The sequence below is a fragment of the Paralichthys olivaceus genome, chromosome 4 (assembly GCF_024713975.1).
Source record: "Paralichthys olivaceus isolate ysfri-2021 chromosome 4, ASM2471397v2, whole genome shotgun sequence".
Lineage (NCBI taxonomy): Eukaryota > Metazoa > Chordata > Actinopteri > Pleuronectiformes > Paralichthyidae > Paralichthys > Paralichthys olivaceus.
In genome coordinates, this window is record NC_091096.1 from 24,450,906 (window position 1) to 24,474,658 (window position 23,753).

The following is a 23,753-nucleotide window of genomic DNA, read 5'->3' on the forward strand; positions in this document are numbered from 1 at the left end:
CTACAGTACAGACAGTTGAAATAATCATTAGATAATGATCAGTTCTAAGTATCTGTAAACCAGAGTAATGATCAATTCCTTCAATATGAGTTTTCACTAAAGCAGACACTGAGCACAAGAGTCATTCGACGTACGACGGATGTGGATTATATCCTTTTACACTGGAAGTCCACGGCAGTAGTGGATGGACATGTACATCGACTCAAACTTTCCACCACAGTCGGATGGAAACCTGCCTGTGTCCAGATGATGAGGGGTTCAACAGTCCATTGGAGAGGTGTCATCATTATAATGAATTCAATTGTCCTGCTGAAGTGGGATTTTCCTCAACCCAATGTCGCTTTTATTAATTTCCTTTGAGTGATCTATTAAAATTTAATAAACTATGTGTTAACCACCAATGATCAAAAGATGATGTGATTTCAGAAAATGTTAGAGAGCTGTCAGTCCAACAAAGAATACTGACCATAGAAAATGGCCATGTGGAGAGAACGGGAATCAGAAGGCTGATGATTATTCTTTTTTTTTGTGATTTTAATTTACATATACAACCCAGCGTGTGTCATGAGGACCCCCTAGTTTGGGAACTACTGCTCCAGGGTTGATGCTTCATGTACGACTTGTTAGGAAATGTAATTATCATCAGTGTTTATTTCAAGGAACATTTTCAGTTAAAATTGGAGTCTTCTGCTTGAGCTGGACTGAAAATACAATCAGACCATTTTCCACACTTTTTTTTTATCTTTGTACATTAAAGCAGTTTAATCCATGGGCCGCATCCATCCAGCCGTCCAGGGTCGCAGGGGGAGCAGGGTACACCCAGGACAGACCGCCAGCAGATCACTGAGACAAACAAGCATTCGCATTCACACATATGGTGAATTTATAGTCTCCACTTAATCTAAACCAATCTCTGTGCTTTTGGACTGTGGGAGGAAGCTGGAGTACCCACAGAAAACCCACGCAGACAAAGGCAGAACATAGAGAGACACTGAATGGGGATCACCGCCCCCAAATGCTCCACATACGTTCAGACAACAGCACAGCCGGTGGTGGTGTGTGTAACACTTTCTGATTTTTGGAGGACATGGCCCACTTTAATTTCTGGATTATTTTACTACTCGTGCATTGTATACTCCTTCATATTTTAGAGAGTGTGCCGTTTGATTTACAAAAAAAATCTCAATGATATGTTAAAGTCTGATCACTGCCTGTCCTTTAACAGCACCCAACAACACCGTGTGAAAACCACGTGGACAGTTTATACAGGGCAGGATTCAGGTTTTTTCTTAACATCTCATTATCAACTTAATAATATATCTGGCATCCATGGTTAACAACACTGTCAGATTTGCACTGAATTTAAAATGCTTCACTATTTCATATCCTTTATATTAACATGGGAGATATGATACGACCATGTGATGTTTAACTCAGAGTGTCAAAGCCACAGAGAACTATCACCTGCTCTGCCGATGCACTCACTGCAGTTTCAGCTCATGGTTACAAAGCTTGACACTTTTGGAACCGAGCCTGGAGGGGAGACGTGTATTCTAACAGAGGTGGGTCACCCTGATTGGTTCTGGTCATTAATCCAGTTGGAAATGTCTCATCTGAACTCTGTAAGTAAAATATGTTTTAACAAAAGTCCAAACACTCTTCATATCAGCTAGCACGTCAAAACAACACATATTTGACATATTTTCAGCCAACGATACCAAGGTATTTAAAATATGGTACAGAATTCACTTAAACTTGAGGCTACAGCCTGTTTTAAGAAAGAATGAAAAAAACAGCAAGTATAGTATTAAAAAATGAACAAAGTTATTTTTTCGACATCATATATGATATCCTGCCTTAGAATAAACTGCCAGTTGTAAAACCAGTAGTTACATTTAGCTCCACGTCCAACAGCAACAACATTAAAATCACTTGAATGTATTTATTGGAAACAAGGAATAATTAGCTAATAATGTAATTTACAATAATACATATAACACTCTAAGTTTATACGTTTTTACTATAACTTTATATTTATGATAATTCATTGTTGGTACACTGATCTTGCAATAAACTCATTTAACTGGTCCTAGACAGACAGTGAGGCTCAAGCATTGACAGGTTGTGAGGCTGTGAAGTCAAAGCTACCGTCAGCACTTAGAGTAGAAATTGAGTAGAAATTGGAGAAATGTCCCTTCACCTAAAAAGGAAACAATTACACTAATGGCCAATTATTGGGCAAAGCTGCAGAGCCAGAATGATTCACATCCTATGAAACAGGCCATAAATACAGTATGTGTTTGGGAAGTAATAAAGTAAAAGAAAGGAATGTTTTTTAGTGTTGTCAGTTCAGATATCACTAAGGAATTAGGAATCAATAATTAGAACATAATTTAAAACTGATTAAAGTTAGCTGTCACACAATGGCTGCTGCCGCAACCATTAATCAATTTGTATTTATCACATCAGAAAGACGATCAATTTGCAAGAATATTTGAATCCTGCTCTATATGAGAGTCATGGAGCTTGTGTACTTGTGTATGTTCACTGAGGGCACTTAAAACTCAATACTGAGATAAGATGTGCAGCTAATTCTCCACTTATATGTCGTAGTTTAAATAAATGCAAAACGAGAACTGCTGATCATATTATAGCATACTTAGAAATAGTGGGTGCTGAGCTTTAGAGGGGACAAAGGAAATTAAACATACAAGTTAAATCCTGCTTAGACCCTGGAGAGTGTTGAACTTATCTCGTTGAGATGTCTGCAGGTTATCTCTAAGAAATATTTCAATATTTAAACAGAATTATCAGCTTAGGAATAGACGTGTCCTTAAAAAACCTGGAATCGTTGGATAAGAGACAAGCTCAGTTAGGAGAGAAGAAAGAACAGGGTGATGGTTTTGTAGAATGTAAAGTGGGAGAAATGAGAAGAAAAGAAACAGTGGAGAAGATTCAGATTTAGACATAGGGTACAGGATGCAGCAGCACCTTACTTGTTCAAAACCAGAAAACATGACGGGACCACTGTGGAAATAATTCACAGATTTTATGAGATATCCTGGGGGAAAAAAACAATCAGCAAAAGAGTGTCTTTACTCTCCAAGTAACCAGTTGGGGGAATGTGCTAGTTTGATTTGTTTTTATCAATATTATAATAAAAGCACAACACTATTAAACTATGTTGGTTTTTATTTATATGCCACCAGTTTTTAATGTTGGACCATTGAGCCACTCTCCAGATCAGGTGGTGGCAGTAATGTGCCATTTTGTTGTTTGGCTGCAGCTGTTAACCACCAAGAGGGAGAAAAGCAAGCCAAGAGAAACAGTCACCGTGGACATTTGTGATACCATCCATAGACACCAGTCTGCAGCAAAAACTAAAAGATAAAGACAACCTGCTATCAAAGAGCAATAGTACAAAGACCGATCAGTATCGGCATTAGTTATTTATATTTACAGACGCTTCAACAGAGCTGCATTCTTCACTCCACAGTCTCAGACCACCTGTCAGTTTATACAGCTGGATTACTGGGTATTCTGTTTGCATCGCAGTGGGCGGAGGAAAGTGGCAGACAATTATTGTTTACAACATTTTTCATGCTCCTCAGATTACATCAGAGAGGGTTGAATATCTCCTTCCTATGGGTTTGCTGCTCACATGGGAGTGGAAGGCAATGAAAAGGCAGAGATATTAGAAAAACAGTCATTAAAACGATCGTCAATGGACACACTGGCACCAAAACTATCATTAAAGTATACAGTCACCAAACATGGCAAGAATACTGGGATGCAAATGATACAGGAAGACATTTGCACAGTAGTCAAAAACATGTCATTAGCCCTCTGTAAATGTGTGTAACAAAGATAAAGAACAAAAGAGGGAATTAATATCAGGATGACAAGAAGAAGAGCAAAATGTTTCATAAGATAAGTCATTAGGAAAGAGATCACGGAATATACTTAATCTTCTAATTAACTATTTAAGAGAAACAGCACTTAAGAAAATAATTGTATTTTCTGTTTAGTTTGTGACTGTTACTTTATGACCGCTCCACGCTCCAGTCCAGAAGGTGGCGGTAAGGCGCACATAAGCGGATTTGGCCAACTGCCAATTAACACCAGAAGAAGAGTGAGGAAACAAATGTATTTCCGCAGACCGAGCTCTCTGACCCAAACTCCAGCACGGCAGGTGGCGGTAATGCGCCTTACACTGTAGGTGCCACCACGCTGGTAAACAACAAAAAGAAGAAGACTGAGGAAAGAGACGAAGAAGAAGAAGAAGTGTGTAAAGATGGTTGCGGCTGTAACGAAGTCAAATCTGGGTCAACTGACAAGCTGCTGCTCTTTACTTCCAATGTTTCGTTTGAAAAACGTCCGGGAACTAACATGGCTGCTTGTCGCCGTGTGTGTGTTGACGGGCCCGTCGCTGGCCGACGAGCAGGAGTTCCTGGAGGAGTTTCTGAAGCGGGAGTATTCTCTGACCAAGCCTTACCGTGGTAGGTCCAACTGTCAGCTACACGTTAGCTGCTGTAACGCTGCTACACATTAGCCCAGGCTAGCTGCTAATCCCTGTCCACTTTAGCTGGGTACTCATGTGACTGCCGAAGGTACTGGAACTATAACACAGGAAGTGATTGCAGGTTTGATCCCACAGTGAGAGATAGTGATCGTGAACTCTGATTTGACTGATGTCGTTACCTTGACTGGTTAAATGAACTGTGTCCGACTTTTCTCTCCATTTTACTGAACGTGTTGTAAATCGGTTTGACGGATCACAGCCTGTACACCAGACAATACTAGTTACTGTTCAAACTGAGATCCTGTACCACCCTCAAGCAGTTCCATGCTAGTCAGCAGACACATGAGACGAGTGATTCTTGTGGGGATCAATCATTTACTGACTTTACCTTCACAACTCTATCTCTGCAGTTGAAGTTGTGCTTAGTGTTCATGGTAATGGTTGATATGTTAAAATACAGTGCAATACAGAGACTTGAAGGCAGTTTGGACAGTAAGAAGAAGAAACCTGTTCTGTTGCTTTGTCATCAGTCAGAGACGAGTGGGTGTGGAGGGTTTTTTTTCTAAGTTACTGTGAACAATACAACCGTTAACAGGTGTATTACTGGTTTGCAGGGTTGGGCTTCTCCAGTTCCGCTCAGTGGGATCTGATGGGCACTGCCATGGTGACGCCTGACCATGTGAGGCTGACCCCAGACCTGCAGAGCAGGCAGGGAGCCGTGTGGAGTCGAATTGTAAGTCTGCTAAATGCATCTGTGAAAATGATTCCATCATCATATCTTCAGTAGTCGTGTACGTAGGCAACCAGACTCGCTTGCGTTTCTTGACATCCTTTCACCTTTCGTCTAAGATGCTTCTTCGGGAACTAAATGACTAATGGGAGGGTTCAGGTGTCAAACCTCTGTGGATCATTTTCAATAGCTATATTCATACATGAACTGTGGAGAGTGTCCTCACAACTTGATCCAGGCTTTCTCTGGAGTTTTCCTTTCACATTGCAGTGGAAGATTTTCCACTCAGACGCATTCACAACACAGACATTTCCAGTCTGTAATGGCAAGGAGAAACTCTATAAATATAAATATATATAAATAAATGAATACCTGAAGCCTCTCACTTGGAAATTTGCGTTCTCACATCCAGCCCCTCCAGAGAATTTTTGCCGAGATTATCCGGAGTTCAGTTTAAGGGCTCCACTGATAAAACTGAAGAAGCCTCTTGGATGAGTTGAAACGTCTTCAAGAAACACAAGCAATTCCAGTTGCCCATGTACAAATGTACAACTCCTGAGTCTACTTAAGCTATACATACGCTCAGTCTGCCTGGTGTTAGTTAACCTCTCACATCCAACCTCCCTCTACCTTAGTGGTACTGTAAAATTGTCAGCATCATGACTTTAAAATGAAAATTGCTCATTATGTAAGCATTTTACACAAATAGTGCAGACTGTTACAGTCTACATTTACTGACATAACATTCGACTAATTCAACCTGTTTTAATAGAATAGAATGTTGGGGGATGCATACCACACATAGAATACTGCAAGAATAACCAGTTTGTCTTTATGTCTTTTGCTTTCTAGCCTTTGGTCTTGCGGGACTGGGAGCTAAAGGTGCAGTTTAAAATCCACGGCCTGGGAAGGAAGAATTTGAATGGGGACGGAATGGCCATCTGGTTAACCAGAGATCGCATGCAGAATGGTATGAAGAGACAGTGCAGGTGTCTCATACAGTCACAGTCAGTCAGATATACTTTATTCCTCATTTCATCTCTGCATCTCCTGTGCAGAGTGACGTAGGAAACCAAGCCGTGGCTCCATGTCTGCACACCCAGCTTTAACATTAACTGCTCCTGAAACCACAATATTTCAGTTTTCTGTCTACACATTACATGGTTCATAAGACAGCCTCTGGAACTACACGTTATATGAATCTCACACAGTAAAGCTTTATCCTGTCAGCTTTGAAACCCCCCACCACAACAAAATATAACCCCAATTACCGTCAGCTTTTCACAAACTCACTGTTTGTCTGGCAATTGAAGTCTATTCTTGTATAGTGTGGCTATTCTTCTTAGCAACCTTTAGTTACAAGAGCTCTGAGGCCTGTACTTAGAAGCAGAATATGTGGTCAGCAACATAACTCTAAGTTTGACACTGATCTTTTGAGGTTACGATGGTGATTTACTTTTTTTTTAAGGTGAATCGTCATAGTAACTTACATGAGCTCATTGACGCTGCCAGGGCTGTAGCTGAAAGACCAAAGCTAAAATCATCATAAATAAATAAATAATCAATAAAGGCATTTATTTAACGGGATACACAAATGTAATTATAGTCATATTTACTGGTGCTGTAATAATCTTGCAGTGATATTAATTTATAAACCTACACATTCACAGTTTTTTCTTATTTATTTGCTATTATAGTTTGTGCTGCTCTGCTGCCTGTAGACTGTGTGTTTGTGATTGGTCATATGCTGCAAATGGCCTCACTTTAATGTGACTGTAAACCCAGGGTGGATTTATGGAGCTGATAGAGACGACTGTTGGGCTCAGTGAAGCTGGATTATAAAGAGATGTCATGGGTATGTTGAACCTGCTTTGTATTTCAGACCTCTGATAGACCTCCCTGTTTCTTTGCAGGCCCTGTATTTGGTAACATGAACCACTTCACTGGACTTGGTATATTTATGGACACTTACCCCAACGCAGACAAGACCCATGATGTAAGTGACAGTTGGAAGCTTCTGGTTAATGACGGTGATATTGTGACGTTGTTTTTCTCTCTGATTTAACACTTAATCTCCTATAAACTGTTCATTTGTATTTACATGTGCATAGTGTTTGTCATTCCAATTTACACAGTTTCTGGTGATGGCCTTCTTTTGTTTGTGCTGTTTTGGTGTCTTGGTGGTAAAAAGTCTTCCAGCCTAATCTGACTGTTTGACACAGTTTTAAACAGCCTGCCACTCTTGATCAGCCTCTTCATTTACAATATTTATACTGATCTCAGATCATATTTCTTTCCCTGCTTCCCTTTTTGAATGTGAAGAAGACACAACCTGGAATTCAGGTAGCATCAGAAACTGCAGCTTATTCTGAGCTGAGCTGTTGAATGTCCCGCATCCATCTTCACCATCTTTACTCTTACATTCCACCCATCTGCTTGGATTCATCTGTGATGTTTGTGTTGTTGTGTTATCATAACTGAAACAATGGCTTGGTTGTGTGCGTTTTTGAATCTGCACATACAGACGTCTTTGTCTCCCCTTTCTTCTCTCAGAGGACTTTCCCATATATATCAGTGATGCTGGGGAATGGGACTCTGTCATATCAACACGATCAAGATGGACGCCGCACTGAACTTGGAGGGTGCACAGCCCTGGTGCGCAATGCGATCTTTGACACATTCCTCCTCATCCGATACACCAAAAACAGACTCACGGTACGAAACTGTAAAGTGAACAGATTACTATGGCTTCAGCTACAGTTGTGTTGTAGATACAATATTAAATGGATATCCAACAGTCTACACTTAGTAACTCACATTGACAAAGTGAAAATGTTTTAAAGTTTTTAAACAAATGTCTCATTTAGAAAAAAATGTAAATCTCTGCAATCAGTTCTGGTTTAGCTCCTGTGGAAACAGTTACAGCTTTGAGTCTTCTTGGTTAAGACTCTGCAGGACTCCTCAGCAGGAGTTCAATCCTGCTGGAGAAACTGGTCCACAGGTCGGCAGTTCAGTGTCTGAAAGCAGCTTCAGGCCTCCTTTCATATCTCAAACTCTCAGATTGGATGAGAAGTGTCTGTGAGTTGCATCTTCAGGCCTCTATACAAATGTTCTGTGTGGTTTTATACAGTCTGAGCAACACTGTATTTGTCATTAAATGTTACATAGTCCTGTTATGATGTAAAAAAAAAAAAAAAAAAGTGACTAATAATGAATCATGCTGTTGTGGAAAAATCCATGAAAGTCACTAAAGACAATTGCTAGCTCCAGTGTTTATCAGTGTTGCTTGTTGACTCCTCCTTTGCCCTCCAGCTCATGGTGGATGCAGATGGGAAGCAGGAATGGAAACACTGTGCTGACATCACAGGACTGCGGCTACCTACAGGATACTTCTTTGGAGCCTCCTCTGCCACTGGAGACTTATCAGGTATGAAGATTCATTGCGAGCAGGGATGTAACAACTGCCACAATACATTTCCCATCAGTTAGTATTACCATTTCTTATTTGATTTATTATTAAAACTGCAACTTGGTTTTGTTCTGTCTCAGTGAAAACATGGTGTACCTGAGGGTTTTCAGTCTTCTAATAGGACCACGTGGTCATATCATGGTTTTATAAAAGCTCAGAGGAAAACTTGTACAAAAATGTTCACCATATCTGCAGAACATGCAGAAAGAAGATCTCTGTGAAAAAGAAAAACATTTGAAATGTACGGCAAGTTAACTTCAGGTCACTGTACGATGTTGTGACTTTCTAATAACTGTAGTCAGGAATGTAAACTGAAACTGTTGCATGTTGCCTTTGGCTTCTTGTGACTTCAGATGCTATTCCTCCATTGCACATTATAACAAAGTTTAGTCACCCAGACTAAACAAATGTAAATTTAAAATCCTACAGTTATTGACATGGTTGTAAAATGAAACAATATAGACTCTTTTACAGGACTACTCTCAGTTGTTGGGATCATTGAACATACTATTATTCTCATCTTGTATTTCTGTAAGTTGTGCACTGGAGGTGGGGATATTTCTCGATTCGTAGATACATCGCGATGCGGACGTGGAAGACTCAGATGATCCAGAGACAGAACATAATCGATTCATGTTTTCCGCTATGTTGATTTTTCTTTAGCGATGTCCCACCGCTGCATAGTTATAACGACCGCTGCTTCAGGATCAAGACAGAGATGCGCATTAAAGGTCCGGCCGTCTTTACCGTGTCAGAGCCCCCCCCCCCCCACTCTCCCGCTGACCTGCGCTCCCTTTACACTTTAACAATAAACACCGACACTAATCAGAAGTTATTAGGACCTGAACAGTACTGACATTTACTTTGTGTTTGTTGATTCACTTTAGAGTTTATGAGGCATGTATTTAAACATGTGCATGTAGTTCATTCGCTACACACAACACCAGACACGCACAGTCAGGACATCAGGGTCAAAGTGACCGGAACAATTCGGATTCATGATCTGACATTAATAATGATAACTATATACATGTGATTAGCAGTTTTTGTGAGCGACACACACACACACACACACACACACACACACACACACACACACACACACACACACACACACACACACAGGCTGCAGAGAAGTACTTTCAGATTATCATTATCACACAACCCAGAGTTTTTTTGAACTTCATTGTTGCAGTGAAGTGGCACTAGTGTTTTTGTGGGAGGGCTTTCTTGAGGTGTTAATTACTGAACTTGTGCTGACTTGTGTTGCTGTAGATAACCATGACATCATCTCCATGAAGCTTTACCAGCTGACAGTAGAGAGGACTCCAGAGGAGGAGAAGGAGGAGGAGGAGGAGGAGGAGGTCATCATTCCCAGAGTTGACCACATGGAACAGTTTCAAGGTAGACACAGCACGGCCGCATCACCTCACCTCTCACATTTCATGGGTGACTTGATGATTGGATATTTTATATTTGTTGATAATCCACATACTGGAGAGGAGAGCGTTTTGGGGTCTTTATGTCTTACGTTCTTCACTATGTGTCACACAATCATCATCAGCAGATGGAGTTGGCCCATAGAAATAAAGATATTTCAGTTTCCATGTCTTTTCGATGCTCTTTAAAGAGCCGTGTGTTTTAATGTTCACTTTAGACCTGGAAAACAGAAGCTGATAGGCTGCTACAGTTTAGGGATGGATGATGATGTCTGATCTCATTACTGACACGACCATTTTAGTGCTCAGGTGTAAAATGTTCTTGCACTGATCTGAGGTTTCTTAAAACAAAACTAGTAATAACAAACAAAGCTGCAAACTATAAGAAACTCCTCATAATGAAGTGGTTGTACAAGCTGAACCTGTTTGATAATCAATCTATCATCCTCTGTCTTTGCAGTTGTTATCCAGGAGGAAGGGATGAGCGGAGTCCAGTTCTTCTTCACCCTCCTCTTCTCCATCCTGGGGCTGGGTGTGCTGGCAGTGATAGGACTGGTGCTTTACGGACGCTGGACGGAAAAGAGACGTAAACGCTTCTATTGATCATCGGCCAATGATCTGTGTAGGTTTTCAGAATGTATGTTGCTTTATCAACATACGTGACAACAATGCCAAGACTGCCATAGCTTTACTGAAACCATACAATCAAATGAACAATGAGTGGACAACCTCGTGGGTTCGAGGCCCGGAAACAGACATAAATTAGCCGAGATGAACACGTGAAAAGATCATGAACAGGTAAGCCAGCTGTAGAAAATTCTTTTCAGCTGCTTTCAGACATGGACTGAACTCTGGAGATTCTCTGGAGTTTCTGTGGAGGTGGTGTATGTGTGAACGCAAATGTCCGAGTGAGAGCCCCTGGAGTTTCTGCAGCCTTTCTCTGCCTTGCTCCCTAGTATCAAGTGTGGGGGGGGGGGATTTCTGACATGCAACAGACGCTAAACAAAAAACACCAAATTCTCCAGATGACAAAACAGTGTTATACTCGTAGAAGACACCGACAAAGATGTCGAGAGCTTTTGGTGATGAGAGCTGATGTTGACGTGCCGTGAACAAAAACACGTGATCCCTGCAGCAGAATGAATGCGTTGCGTCCTGCCTCTGTCTGCTGCATCACCCCTTCACCTGAATTTTATGCTGTTGTGAACATTTCAGAGCAGATAAACGTGAAAGGTAACCTTTGGAGAATGTCCGCACCCAATACTCCAGAGTTCCTCCTGAAATCATGTCTGAAAACAGCTTTAGTGTAATGGAAGACGGATGAGATAATGCTGCTCTTATAAAAAATAAAAAAGATACATATTTATAACTCAACTTGAAACACAGTGGGTTGAAAAATCACATCGCAACCGACACTGTAGATTTCAGGTGATCAAAAATATGAGAATCGATTACAAAATCAGATGCTGTGTTGTTGACTGTCACCATTTCACAGGGTTTCTTGGTACAGAAGTGTAGTTACCTATTACTTCCACTTGGTGCTGCCAGCGTGCAGCTTTAATCTGACCCGTAGCTGCTGTGAAGACCAGTCAACCTGTGATCACAGATTCTTACTGCAGCGAAGAAGCTGCACTGAGCTCCTCCGTGCATTCGAGAGCACCTAATGAAAGCCAGGCGATGCACTTTGATCAGCTTGTGTGACAATTGGGTTAAACTTAGCTGTTTTTTTAAATGTACAACCAATGACGCCTCACAATATGTTGTACAGTAAAAGAACCATCAGAGTTACCAGTGCTGTTTAAGTGCCTAGCCAGGACCAATAAATATGAGCTCTTACGTTATATTCCAGCTCTTTCTGCAGTTTTTAGTTCCCCTTTAATTTCATCTCAGATGATTTGACAGTCACTCTCTAAAGTTACTAACACTTCTTAGGTGCTGTTGTCACTTGAGCTTAGAAATACACTGTCTTTTAGTAAAATCCCTAACTTTTCTCTGTAGCACTGAATTACATCAACTTCTCATCAATAGAAATATTTCAATATGCTATGAACTAATTCATTTAGTCATTATGTTGCTTTAGCGTTTGAATCTGGGATGCACTGTGAATTTGATAGCCATATGCAGGATCATGTTGTTGTGTTAGAGTAAAGTGAATATGAATGCTGTTTAGTGTCTAGATGTGTAACCTGTGATTTATCTGTTCAAATGATGCAATACAAGCTAGTGCCTTACACTTGTCCGGCGGCTGCAGCGCTGTCACGGCTGCTGTAGAGACAATTAGGTGAGCTGGTTACTGTGAGCTGTGTCTTAACTGTGTAAATGAGGAGCTTTGTTTCTGTAATCAGGGCGGAGCATCAGGTAAACTGCAGACAGGCAAAGTGACAGAGGAGCAGCCGTGTAAGAGGACACGTCTTTAGAGATTAATGTGTCCACACATTTAGAAATCCATTGAAAGTCCGACTGAACTCAAACTAAGGGACAGTATCATCTGGAAATCAGTTGCATTGCTGAACATTTGACTTTTTGTGAAACACAGACTCTTATAAAAATCCTGCATCGTAACTTTCTTGTATCTTAGCAGACAGAGTGAAAGTAGTTTTCTGAAGCCCAAGAGGTCAGACTACAGTTTTTCAGTCTTGCCCTGGTGATCTAGAGAAGGGACAGGATGCTAAAGTACAGGCAAAAAGAATTATAAATATTTGTTTCATTAAAAAACTGCAATATATTGATTTTAACAAAAGCTCAAACCAACACTGGTAACGCGTCTGATCAAAGTGTTTGTGTGGACGTACACAGAGGTGACACAGCCACATCCACTGGACACTTTCCAAACAGGCCCTTTTCACTGCAGCCATTTTGACTTGCAGCAGGTAAAGTTCAGGAGTTACTGATAACAAACTGTTAAAAGCGTGACAGTGTGACACTGTGGCAGCATGCACAACGACAGGACCCTGACACCGAAGCAGCTCAATGGAATTCAGGCGTCACTCATTTTGCTTTCTTGTGTTATACATGACATGAATAGAGCCTGTGTGCAGCCGGTGCCTGGAGTCACCTCAGACCTGGAGCCTCAGTCAGAGATGACGCGTGGGCTGCAGAGGTCTCAGCTCACTTTTATCTGACTCCACAACCTTCGATTTATTTACAGACCTGGAGCCTTCAAGCTCAACGGTCACTTACATCACTTGAGGCAATTCATTGTAATGTGTTAAAGGAGACGTCTCGTGTGACTTCAGTTTTTCTTACCTGGGGGGATGGAGGGGGCTGTAGGAGGAAAGTGAACATGTAGACCTTTTCAAATAACTCCAATCAAAATAATGAACCTGAACATTAGCACAACACGTCTCCTTTAAATGTGCAGAATTAAAATGTCTTAAAAATACTAAATGTGTCCTGCTGCAGAATGACTTGAGCATCAGCTTTAGAGGTATTCATTTTTGCATGCGAGTCACTTTAAGGCAAACAGAGTCCGGTTCCAGTTCCTGTGTTTTTAGCTAGAAGATACATTAACACTTCTCCGCCAGTTCTGTGTCATTCTTCCAAACAAAATGATCATGTTCACGAGGAGGAGAAAAAAAAAACTGAAAAACTACTGTTGAGGGTTAACAATTCTGTTGTGAAAATCCCCCTGGAGTTGTGAATGCACTTAAAAATCTAAAGTTCACACAACAGGTTAAAACAGAGCACCAGTACAACTATAACTAATGATACTGACTGACATTAGCACTTGATACAGCGGAGGCAGCTCAATAGCAGCACTGCTTAATGAAGCCCTTAAGTTAAGCAACGTCTTTGTTACAGTGACATGTTTGTAAGAGTGTTAACATGTAGGGAGACTTTCACGTGGTTGTGTAGAAAGGGGGAAAGGAGGAAGTGCTGTATGACTTCAGCTGATCCGACAGCTTCTCTTCGCAGAGGCAGGTAGAAGCACAAAAAGCAAGATCCCTCAGGTCCGGCTGATTAATGAATAATGTGGTAATCATGTGGAAGAAATGAAGGCCCTCCATCTTCAGGTGAATTCTTGTTATTCATTTATTAAAATGATTACTTCATTCTTCAGGGACCCTGCTGAAGGGTTGCTAAGTGCTGGTCTGACAGTCTGTCTATGTACTTGGAGAATGTAGAGCCTTTTTTTCCTCTATGACCTTCTGCTTTATTCAACACCCAGCAACACCTCTGGGATCCTGTTTGTTGTATGTTCTTGCATATGTCATTTTGCTTCCTGTAGCTGTTTGAAACCATATCAATCAGTAGCTAATGTCATGTTCATGCTTAGAGTTAAAAACTACCACCTGCCTCCTGAACCTAGACTGCAGAGTCCGATGTTTACTGTTATTTCCCTTTTCCTCTAACTGTCTATAGGTTTTTTTAAATTCTCTACTGAATGTCAAGCTGTTTGTCCCAATGATTTAATTCATGAGCCAACATTGGGGCAAACAGCTGTAATTATTGAAATAGTAATGCTCAGCAAATCCTTCTAATTTGTTAAATCAAAAACATTTGTGTGAAACAAAGTGTAAGTGTGTTTGATTTTTTTCAGTAAAAGTTTCTATGGTGACCTATCTCATGTGGTGATGTCTTCATTCTCAGTAAATGTTTATGTATTTATACATGCTTTAGATATTAAGATGCACAGACACGTCATCTTAATGTGCCTCAGATGTGACCAGTTTGAATCTGAGGACATTTTTGACAGTCCCCTGTCTGACATCTTGAGTTGTTTCAGGAATTGGGGGGTTCGGATGCTTAGCTTAAGGAGATAGAGGATGTCAGTCGGTGTCGTCACAAAGTGTGTGTGGGCACGTGCATACAACATAAACATTGATCTTCTCAGGCCAGACTTGACCAAAGTCCAGCCCTAATGAGGCAGAACGCAATTTCTGAGGTTCTGGTTAAAGGTTCAGTGTGTAGAATTTAGTGACATCTAGTGGTGAAGTTACATGTTGCGGCTGAATATCCCTCACCTCACCCTCTCCTTCCAAACATGGAGAACCTGTGGTAGCTTCAGTTGTCATAAAAACTCAAAAGGTGTTTAGTTTGTTCAGTCTGGACTAATGTAAAAAACATGGCAGCCTCCATAGAGAGGGTCCCCCTCCTGATGTAAATATAAATATTTAAATATAAAGGGCCCATTCTAGGGTAAATATAACAATTGGTACAATTTAAATGAAAGTGAAAACATCAGTTAGCAAATGTGTTAAACAGCTTGTGTTCAACCAGAGGAAGTGAAGGAGTTGGACTAACTGGTGCTGAATACATGTTAGTTTATTTCCTGACACTAACTCTTCTTCACTGTTATTGCAAAGTGTGGACGCCCCTCCTCTTCACTGTTGATAGACGGAGCTCTCAGTTGTCTTTCCTCCTCCCTTTTATTTCTCTTCCTCCTCATACCTGTCTGTCATCACTTAACACTGGGCATGGTGGGGACAGCACCAAAATACCGCTCACGGCATCTGTCACTGGAGTATTGCAAGATTCGGTGTGGTTAAGGTAAGTCCTCGGGATATTCTGCCTGTGTTTCATTATCATGGGTAAATCGGTTTCAGTATGAGTGTAACACCAGCTGTATTTGTGAAGTACAACACACAAAACAAAGACAAGGAAGGAAATCAGTTCAGAGTGACTTCAGATGTGATACGCAATATCAATAATGCATTTAAGCTTTATTATGTTTTGAATTAGCCATCTGAGTATTTTACAAAATTAAAGAAATATATTCTCAAACTTTACTGTGACATTAAATTAACTGAAAAAAATAGATTCTAATAAATACTAATACATTTAATATTTAAGATGACTTCAGAAAATGTAAACGGTCAATGACAAGCTGCTTAAATGAAACATTGTTGGATATTCACATACAAACTTGTAAAATGGTCCATTTAGAGATAAGAGCTGGGTAATAATAATGATTAACTGGAGTCGGAATAGGTCACAAGTGTCCATTGTGCCTCATGGCTTAGTGTTGTCATATCAAACAGTGGTGTCCTGTAAACACTGCCACCAAGAGGAGCAGCAGTCCTCCTTGTTTTTACCAAGTATATCAGCCACACTGCCATGTGCTCCACACTGTGTTTTAATAAAACATGACGTCCACTTATCTCCTCTTTCAGATTTCAAATCACCTCTGACTGGAGGATTATCAGGGAGGATGAATCGCTCCTGTGTAAAATGCTGGAAAACTATGTTGATCAATCTCCACTTTCTCTGCTGGGTAGGTGGATGAGGACCCGTGTGCACAGACGTTTAAAGGGTACTTCTGCAATTTAGTATATTACGTCCTTTAAATTGGGGACTCTTGAGTAAAAGCAGCAGAGGGCTTGATATCCTGAATGTAAGACCAATGACTAAAAGATGTTTGGGAATATAAATGAATCTGGATAAGAACTAAGAAACTCAGTGGTATGGATTTGTGGTCATCCTGGCCTCTGGTGGAGAATCACACTGTGTGTATGTAAATCCAGAATGATGATGTGAGGTGTCTCCTCTGTCCTCTGTGCTGCAGCTGTGCGGCGCCTTCGTGGTGGCTTTCGGAGAATTCCAGATGATGCACTCTCTGTTCGCCTCCCTCATCACCACCTTCTGGCCCATCTACCCCGCCAACACCCTGGTGGTCACTGGCACCATCGTTACATGTGTGTGTTATCTAGGCGTGCTGGGGGGCATGAAGGAGAACCGCTGCATGCTCATCAGTGTGAGTATGAAACAGGACTTTAACTTTGCGATGGTTGATTCATTGTAACAGTAAGTCATGAGCTCATCAAGTATGCATTTTATTTTACAGCATCATAATGTACCTCCTGATTATTGTAAATAAGAGTTAATGCCATACAAGATTCCTTATCGTCACATGTACAGTAAAAATGGCACCTTCCAATGAATATCTCACTGAACTAGTCCTACAACAGAAATTAGGATTAAACATGAAAATAGAGATGTTATGCTGTGTTGCCAAACTCAAGTTTAAATACTTGCAAACATTATTAAAACTCATGTTTGAACCTGATTTGATTTCAGTTTTTCATCCTGCTGTTTATTCTGATGCTGGTGGAGCTGGCCATGGCCTGTGTGTTCTTCGTCTATAGCAGAGAGGTAGGAGGGTTTCCATGTAACTATAGAAAAATACATTTCTATACGTTTATCACATTAGAGTTGGTAACCAGCCAGCGACACGGCTCTGGGGATGGAATTCACTGACACTTTGGTCTTGCTGGAAATATGTCACAAACCTTTGGAGGAATTTCCATGAAAGGTTTTACTGACATTCATGAGTGTTAATTTTTCAGCAATGACTCTTTCAGTCAGTGAAGAGCGTCAGAGTGGCGATGCATTCCCTGCACATGCTGTATACATCCTAATCAGTCAGTGCTAGACCTCAGTGGATAATCATCTGTCACACTGTGATGAGCTTCATGACGGAGGCGTACAAGTCTACACTGCTCATTAGTTAGCCCAGCTTTTTATGCTCCTGTTACTCTGGCTGTGCACACACTGGTCTATCTGCCAGCACATGCTGCTGTCCAACCAGAGGCCATTGTCTCGGAAGTCCATCAGGCAGCAGCACATCACAGGTTATACAATGTATGCTGTCTCTGTTGTGCAGATTGACTCATACTTTGAGAAAGACCTGATGCAAAGCCTGGAGATCTACAGACAGTCCAGTGCAGAGGGAAACAAGACCATTAAAGAAGATTTTGATGCAGTGCAGAACCTGGTAAATGATTCCCTAACATCTCTGTCACATTCTTTTAGTCACTGGGAGTTGTAGTCGTTCACTTTGCCCTGTCAATATAGAATATCTCATTCCATTGAAGTGTGTTGTTTGAACAGTTTAAGTGCTGTGGAGTTCATGGTGTGGCTGACTGGAAGGGGAACATCCCAGTATCCTGTTGTGTCGAGGACCCCTGCACCGGCCCCATCCAAACCAACTGGCAAGAGGTAACTCACAGTCCGTCTGACGCTCTGCACCGACCAACACGTCCTTTCGTCTGAGTTCAGTCTTTGAGTCTGAGCTTTGAGCTGGGCTGTACTTAATTATTTGAGAAATACATTTGCAACTGCTATTAGACAAGAGAGAAAACAACAACCTCTTCCTTCTGTTTTGATGGCTGCTTCGAACTGAGTCAGAGTAACTTCTGTTCAGCCTTCAACAAATGATTTGCTGCTGGTGCTGATCTGTTTGACAATGATCACTGCGGGACGCTTCCTGTTCTCCAGCCATACCCCATGAGGTTCTTATGGTGCCGCAGGCCATAGATACAAGAGGCCCACACCAGTCACATAAAATATACAGTATATCCCTCTATTGTATATTGAATATTGCGTATTCTATTATTTGACATTACCTCATGTGGTCACGTCCACCACAAAAAGCTGGATATATCTGACTCCAGTCCCTAAGTTGCCCTCCAGAGGCAGGGAATGACCTGGACATGTCCCCAGTGTATCACAGGGCCAACATATAGACACAAACAACTATCAAACAGTCCTTAGAGCTCCACAGTGTTACCTGGAAGTTTCCTGCCAGTCTGTTAAAGCTTTATAAATAAAGAACAACTGTGCAAATTTTGTTTTTCAGGGTTGTCTCCTCAGATTGAAGGACTGGTTTGCAAGAAACTATCTGAGCACAGCCGCTGGTGTTGTGACCATGTTTATCATACAGGTACAGAACTCCTTCTCCTCATTAGAAGACCTGGTTTAGACTTTGAGAAATACTTTGTATGCTTTATATTTCATAAATCCCAGGACATGATGTCCCAGTAGTTGCTGTTCTACAGTTGAGTTCTACTCTGCATTTTACAATGATACAACTGATTACATGTGACGATTGCCACGCCTTCCTGCATGTGCATGCCCAGTGTACATGAGTGGTCTATAGAGTAATAGAGGATTAATACTAATACGGGGCCAAAATGCTTGTGTGGAAAGGGTGTTTTAGTTTGACAAAGTGGTTTTCAAAGTAAAACGTAGTGTTATGGATAAAGCCTTTGGCCTCTTCACAATGGGAGGAAGTGTTCATCCATCTTTATAAACATTGTGGAAATGTGTTAGCAAACAGTTAAGACATTAGAATTGATTGGGAGCAATGTTTCTAGGCACATAGTTAATCTAAATCCTGAAAAACCCACAAGACTGTGCGTTTATATAAGTTGCAACAGTAAACTGAAAAGTTCTTTCTTTGCCCAGTGACTAAAGCTGTTGTGTAAATTAGAATAACTGTTGGAGTACTTGTACTTTACCCCAGAACAATGTATTTTATATTCTTTGTCAGTTTGTATTATTATCTTTCATATATTTAGTGTTTTTGCTGTTTGACACTAAACTATATTTGTTCTTTATTCACAGTTTATCTGTCTGTGTATCACCATCCCTGTCTTTTGCAACTTCAGTCGACGTGGACTGGGTTACCAGTAAAGAAAATGGATGCATAAAATCATATCTGCAAAGTACAGTGACTTTCTGCATGTGACCATGACCTGTATAAACTTGTTAATGAATTTGTTATGAAAGCCCAGGCAGTGGCTTCGATCAGAAAGCGAGCCAACAGAAAAAACGTGCTAGCTCTTCGACCAGGAATAAATCATGAGGATGGCTGCTAATTATCACTTTTAATTACGGCTTATGAGGTGACAGACCATCAAATGTGATATTGAAAACATCGCCATCTGCTCTCCCTGGTGCATTGGACTTGTGTTGAACAAACCAGGGGTAGAGAAAGTCCCCCCCAAAAAACCTATGATCATTATTTCACCCATCATTATTTAAAAGGGTTTCATTTTTCTCCTTTGTTCTAACCTTTTGATTTTTGTTTAGTTTTTGGATTCCAGTGTCAAATTTGCTCAAGCAAACATAAGAGTCCCTCCTGTTTCTGCCCCAGTTGAGCACTAAATTGTGTGGGTGGACCCCCCTGCAAGCCTCTCTAAATTATCAATTGATTCATTATCGAATATTTATTTAATATTATACAAAATATTAAGGTTTCTTTCCGTCGAGTGTTAGACGCTCCTGGGTGAGACTGTAAATGTAATAATTTAATAATGGTCAGAATTTTTTATTCCTTTTTATGGCCCCTCGCAGTGTTGACCCAGCCCAAGATGCAGTCTGCAGGCGTCCCTCTACCAGCCCCATGTTGGGCACCAAATGCTGGAGAGGATTACAACTGCAGGGGAGGGATTCATTTATTAGAACACGCTACTGGTTTTAATTAACAATATTGCTGCCAATATACTGACGTGTGCGTGTGCAAGCCCCATATCTCATAACTGCTCATTACTGTGTATATGTGAGGGACTTTCTTATTGTCCTGTGTTTTGTGCATATAAGGTGACTAGTGAGGATTGGCATTTCCCATACTGCAGAACAGTTATATAACTAGTCATAGAACACTGGTCATTTCTAGATTAAGCTGCACACAATAGTATCATTTGCTTTACCAATCAAAAGCTAAATGTGAGTATGCGTTTACTCTGCACAATAAAGATTTTAGAACTCATATTCAGTAGAGCTGATCTACTTCAGCTCTACTTCATAGCTAATGTCAGCTGTGGGGAGTGTTACATGTAAAAATGAAACTCTGCTAAGTCAGTGTTGTAAAATATGAACATTATTATCATTCATGGGTGGTTTTCTCATGACAAGTGGTTGTTTTCCACCAAATGATACTCATGTGAACGAGGTTTGCTGTGGTGGCTGGAGAAGCGGCCTTTAATTCAACCCTTGCTGAGTGGCTGGCTAATGGTGTCTTTATAGGAATTCTGTATGTATGCTTCCTCTGCTGGTGTGCATTGCTTTTCAGTGTGGGAAAATTAAATAACTTTGGCTGTTAAAGTACTGAACTAAAGACTGATGAAATATTTTGAGTGGTTTTGTATATGTTTGAGTGGATAATTAAGTTTTGGAGCAGGAAACTGCCTAATTCTGTAATACATTTCTCCATAGACAATAAACAGGCATAGCCAATAAATATGTCTTTTCATATGACCCAGTCTATGGAGGACGAAAAAATTACTTAAAGCTCCAGTGTGTAAGATTTAGGTGAAAGGGATCTATTGGCAGAAATTTAATGTAGAATAATCCTCATGATGTTTTCACTAGTTCATTTCATCTAAATTGTATGAATTGTAATTTTCTTTACCCCAGAAAAGGTCCTTTATATTTAAATACTTTATATTTAAATCGAGGGGACCCTCTCTATGGAGGCCGCCATGTTTTTTACATTAGTCCAGACTGGACAAACTAAACACCTTTTGAGTCTTTATGACAATTAAAGGCTACCACAGGTTCATTTTCATGTTTGGAAGGAGAGGGTGAGGTGAGGGGTGTTCAGCTGCAACATGAAATTTAGATATCACAAAATTCTACACACTGTGCCTTTAAGTATTAATAAATAAATACAGAAATAAACAAACAAATGCCTAAATAAATGTGGAAAAAAATACGGAAATGTCTAAATTTATTTCCACATTTATTTATTTCCGTGTGCTAATGAGAACAGTGGTCCTAACCTAAGTCTCGTGTCTATACATTTATTTATTAATCATTTTTCATCCTCCATACCACTCTACTCCAGTCTATTAGATGCTAGACTTGCAGTGAGTTCCCACTCTTTGAGCTCATGTTGGAGGTAGCAGTTAAAGCCTGAGGCAGAGTGGACGACTTGATGATGAAGATGATTATTTGAAAGCATCTCCTGATAGGCCATGTGGCTGGATTTATATCTATGTCACAGCAACGAAATCTCCATCAACAAAGTCCTCGTGTGCTGTGATATCAGGCCTGATTGATGTCCCTGCTGATTTCTCCTGAGACGTTTTCACAAACACCCCCACACCCTTCATCCATCATAGGCCAGACTCAAAGTGTGTTGTTGCACAGTGACATTTAATATCTGACATGTCTTGACACATATCTCTTGATCTTGTAGCACAGCTGGGACAGGGAGAAATGTACTGAAGATAAATAACACCAGTAAGGACTGAGGTAGAATTGTGAGACACCTTTAAATGGAGCCATTAAAAGTTTTATCATATGCTGCTGGGCCTTCACCTCAGCACCCCTATCTCCCCCAACATCTCCGCTCTCTCAATGACTGTCCTTTTATTGGCCTTTAAGGTGTGGTCATTAATTATTCTACAAAATGTGCAGAACAACTGAGCTGCTGTTTTTTCGCACGTGAAACATCTGCTTTCAGATTTATCCAGATTTTTTTCCACTGTGCTTAGAAGTTTCTGTGCTACAAGTCTGTCTAATCCTCAAACCAACAGCATGTCAACTGTAGTGTTGGCAAAAGAAATTGTCCCACCCTCGTTGTGACTGCTGTGGCTTTACATCTCAGAGACGTTTCATGCATGCACAGAAGCAGCTTGAACACGAGAAGAGCTGAAGCTGAAACACAGGAAATCTGTCCAAGTAATGAAATATCCATCATGGTGTCTGAAGTTGGACCCAGAGTATCAACACAAAGAAGGTTAAACACATTTACTATAAGAGAGGAGAAAGAATCCTGAGAGTCCAACAGAGTGAAGGAAGAAAAAGAGTCCTGCAGGAGTGACAGGGGAGTTTTGGGGCTGCAGGTGAGCAGAACTTCAAGACACAGAGGAACAAAGTCAGGAACAAAGCAACAATTCAACAGGACTCCAAGAATCAAAGAATACAGAAAGTAAGTCAGCCATAGCATGAGTAGCACTGTGGTGAACTGACTAACTGGCAGCGCTGAGTTTTTATATACTGCTGGAGTAGATTGCTAATGCTTCACTGGTGTGCAGTGGGGAACTGGGTCAGCCACGCCCCTATGGATACCTGCCACTCACACTCACTGGCCGTGCACCAAATATTCTCCTTTCCTAACCACTATTCCTTAATGGACCACAGTGGAGTATGTCACAAGGTCAAGGGAAGATGAGAAGGAGAAGCTGTAAGGAGTTAGGAAAAGGAGAACCAAGGTGAAGAGACAATCCAACGCCACTTACACTTGGCACTTTTTTAAAAATACAACTTTATTTAAAATGTATGGGCTGTGCGCTGACAGTTATAATAAAGTTTAAAACAGAATAACATGTCCTGAGAAAAGATGTTTTCAGTTTTACAGAGGAAACATTCAATCTTCACTTACAGGAGATAACAGCAAAACTAATTTAACTGAAAATAAAAATAAAACAAACAGGACTGAAATGTTGAAATAATATAATAATAATATGTGAAAACCTTCTATAAGTGGAGATGATTGTGTCCATTCCACAGTCAGGGGGTTGAAATAACTTTGATATTTTGTTCTGATGATGATGTTGTGAACTGTCGATAAGTGTGAAGGTTTTGAAAGCGTCTCAAAATATGAAGTTAAAATCAATATATCCTGCTCTCACTTTGAGAGCAGGATATATTGAACATATCATTCAACTCTATTTTCACACAGGCACAGCCATAAGCTGTTATATATCGCAAGAAAATAAATCTGGTTATATCACAAATACACATTTTCTAAAAGAGCTACCAACACACAGATGTTGGGAAGATACTACTTAAGGTTGACTTAGAGGATTTACTGCTCAACAAAATGAAGGTAACACAAATTATTCATGTTGAAAATCTGTAGAA

At 40.5% G+C, this 23,753-nt stretch overlaps 2 protein-coding genes across 5 annotated transcripts; both read left to right on the forward strand.

Annotated features, from left to right (window-relative positions):
• The first annotated feature begins 4,207 nt into the window (after positions 1–4,207).
• Positions 4,208–14,722, forward strand: lman2lb (lectin, mannose-binding 2-like b). 4 transcript variants are annotated; one of them, XM_069524315.1, is made up of 9 exons: positions 4,223–4,499; positions 5,137–5,255; positions 6,105–6,222; positions 7,166–7,248; positions 7,575–7,595; positions 7,806–7,967; positions 8,565–8,679; positions 9,997–10,125; positions 10,621–14,722. In XM_069524315.1, the coding sequence occupies exons 1-9, from the start codon at positions 4,295–4,297 to the stop codon at positions 10,761–10,763; spliced, it is 1,095 nt and encodes a 364-aa protein (XP_069380416.1). In that variant the 5' UTR covers positions 4,223–4,294; the 3' UTR covers positions 10,764–14,722. The 4 variants fall into 4 exon arrangements, with proteins under 4 accessions (XP_069380417.1, XP_069380418.1, XP_069380416.1 ...); XM_069524316.1 differs by lacking the exons at positions 9,997–10,125; positions 10,621–14,722 and adding an exon at positions 9,385–9,643 and having other exon boundaries at positions 4,208–4,499; XM_020093959.2 differs by lacking the exon at positions 7,575–7,595 and having other exon boundaries at positions 4,231–4,499.
• A 638-nt stretch (positions 14,723–15,360) lies between these two features.
• Positions 15,361–20,987, forward strand: LOC109633695 (leukocyte surface antigen CD53-like). The gene is made up of 8 exons (XM_020093723.2): positions 15,361–15,650; positions 16,274–16,374; positions 16,666–16,854; positions 17,178–17,252; positions 17,764–17,874; positions 17,991–18,098; positions 18,739–18,822; positions 19,506–20,987. The coding sequence occupies exons 2-8, from the start codon at positions 16,312–16,314 to the stop codon at positions 19,572–19,574; spliced, it is 699 nt and encodes a 232-aa protein (XP_019949282.2). The 5' UTR covers positions 15,361–15,650; positions 16,274–16,311; the 3' UTR covers positions 19,575–20,987.
• Positions 20,988–23,753: the final 2,766 nt, after the last annotated feature.